Source organism: Trypanosoma equiperdum, assembly GCF_001457755.1.
Source record: "Trypanosoma equiperdum strain OVI genome assembly, contig: ctg_957, whole genome shotgun sequence".
Lineage (NCBI taxonomy): Eukaryota > Euglenozoa > Kinetoplastea > Trypanosomatida > Trypanosomatidae > Trypanosoma > Trypanosoma equiperdum.
Window position 1 is genome coordinate 11,381 of NW_027124928.1, and position 245 is coordinate 11,625.

The 245-nt window shown below is 38.0% G+C and overlaps 1 pseudogene across 1 annotated transcript in view; it reads right to left on the bottom strand.

Moving 5' to 3' along the window:
- Positions 1–144: 144 nt before the first annotated feature.
- Positions 145–245, bottom strand: part of TEOVI_000744200:pseudogene — a 508-nt pseudogene continuing 407 nt past the window's right edge. The window contains exon 2 of the mRNA in view: positions 145–245. This exon is cut by the window's right edge and continues 367 nt beyond it. Coding sequence covers positions 145–245 — 101 coding nt within the window.

Here is a 245-nt window from a genome sequence, read left to right on the forward strand (position 1 = left end):
CGCCCTCCCCATATTCAATCTATCCCTTGGAAGCACTTCCAGATATTTTACATACAATAGCACCCTCATAAAAATATCATCATCTGCTTTCATTATATAGGAAATAGTTGGTTTAAATATTTCAACTGCAAATTTGAACCACTAATACGTCTTCCTGCTCATCGTGAGTTCCGCTTTCCACCCCCAATTACCCGCATCTCCAACTTTTTTATATGTTGTTGGATTCACATCGCAAACAGGTAAAA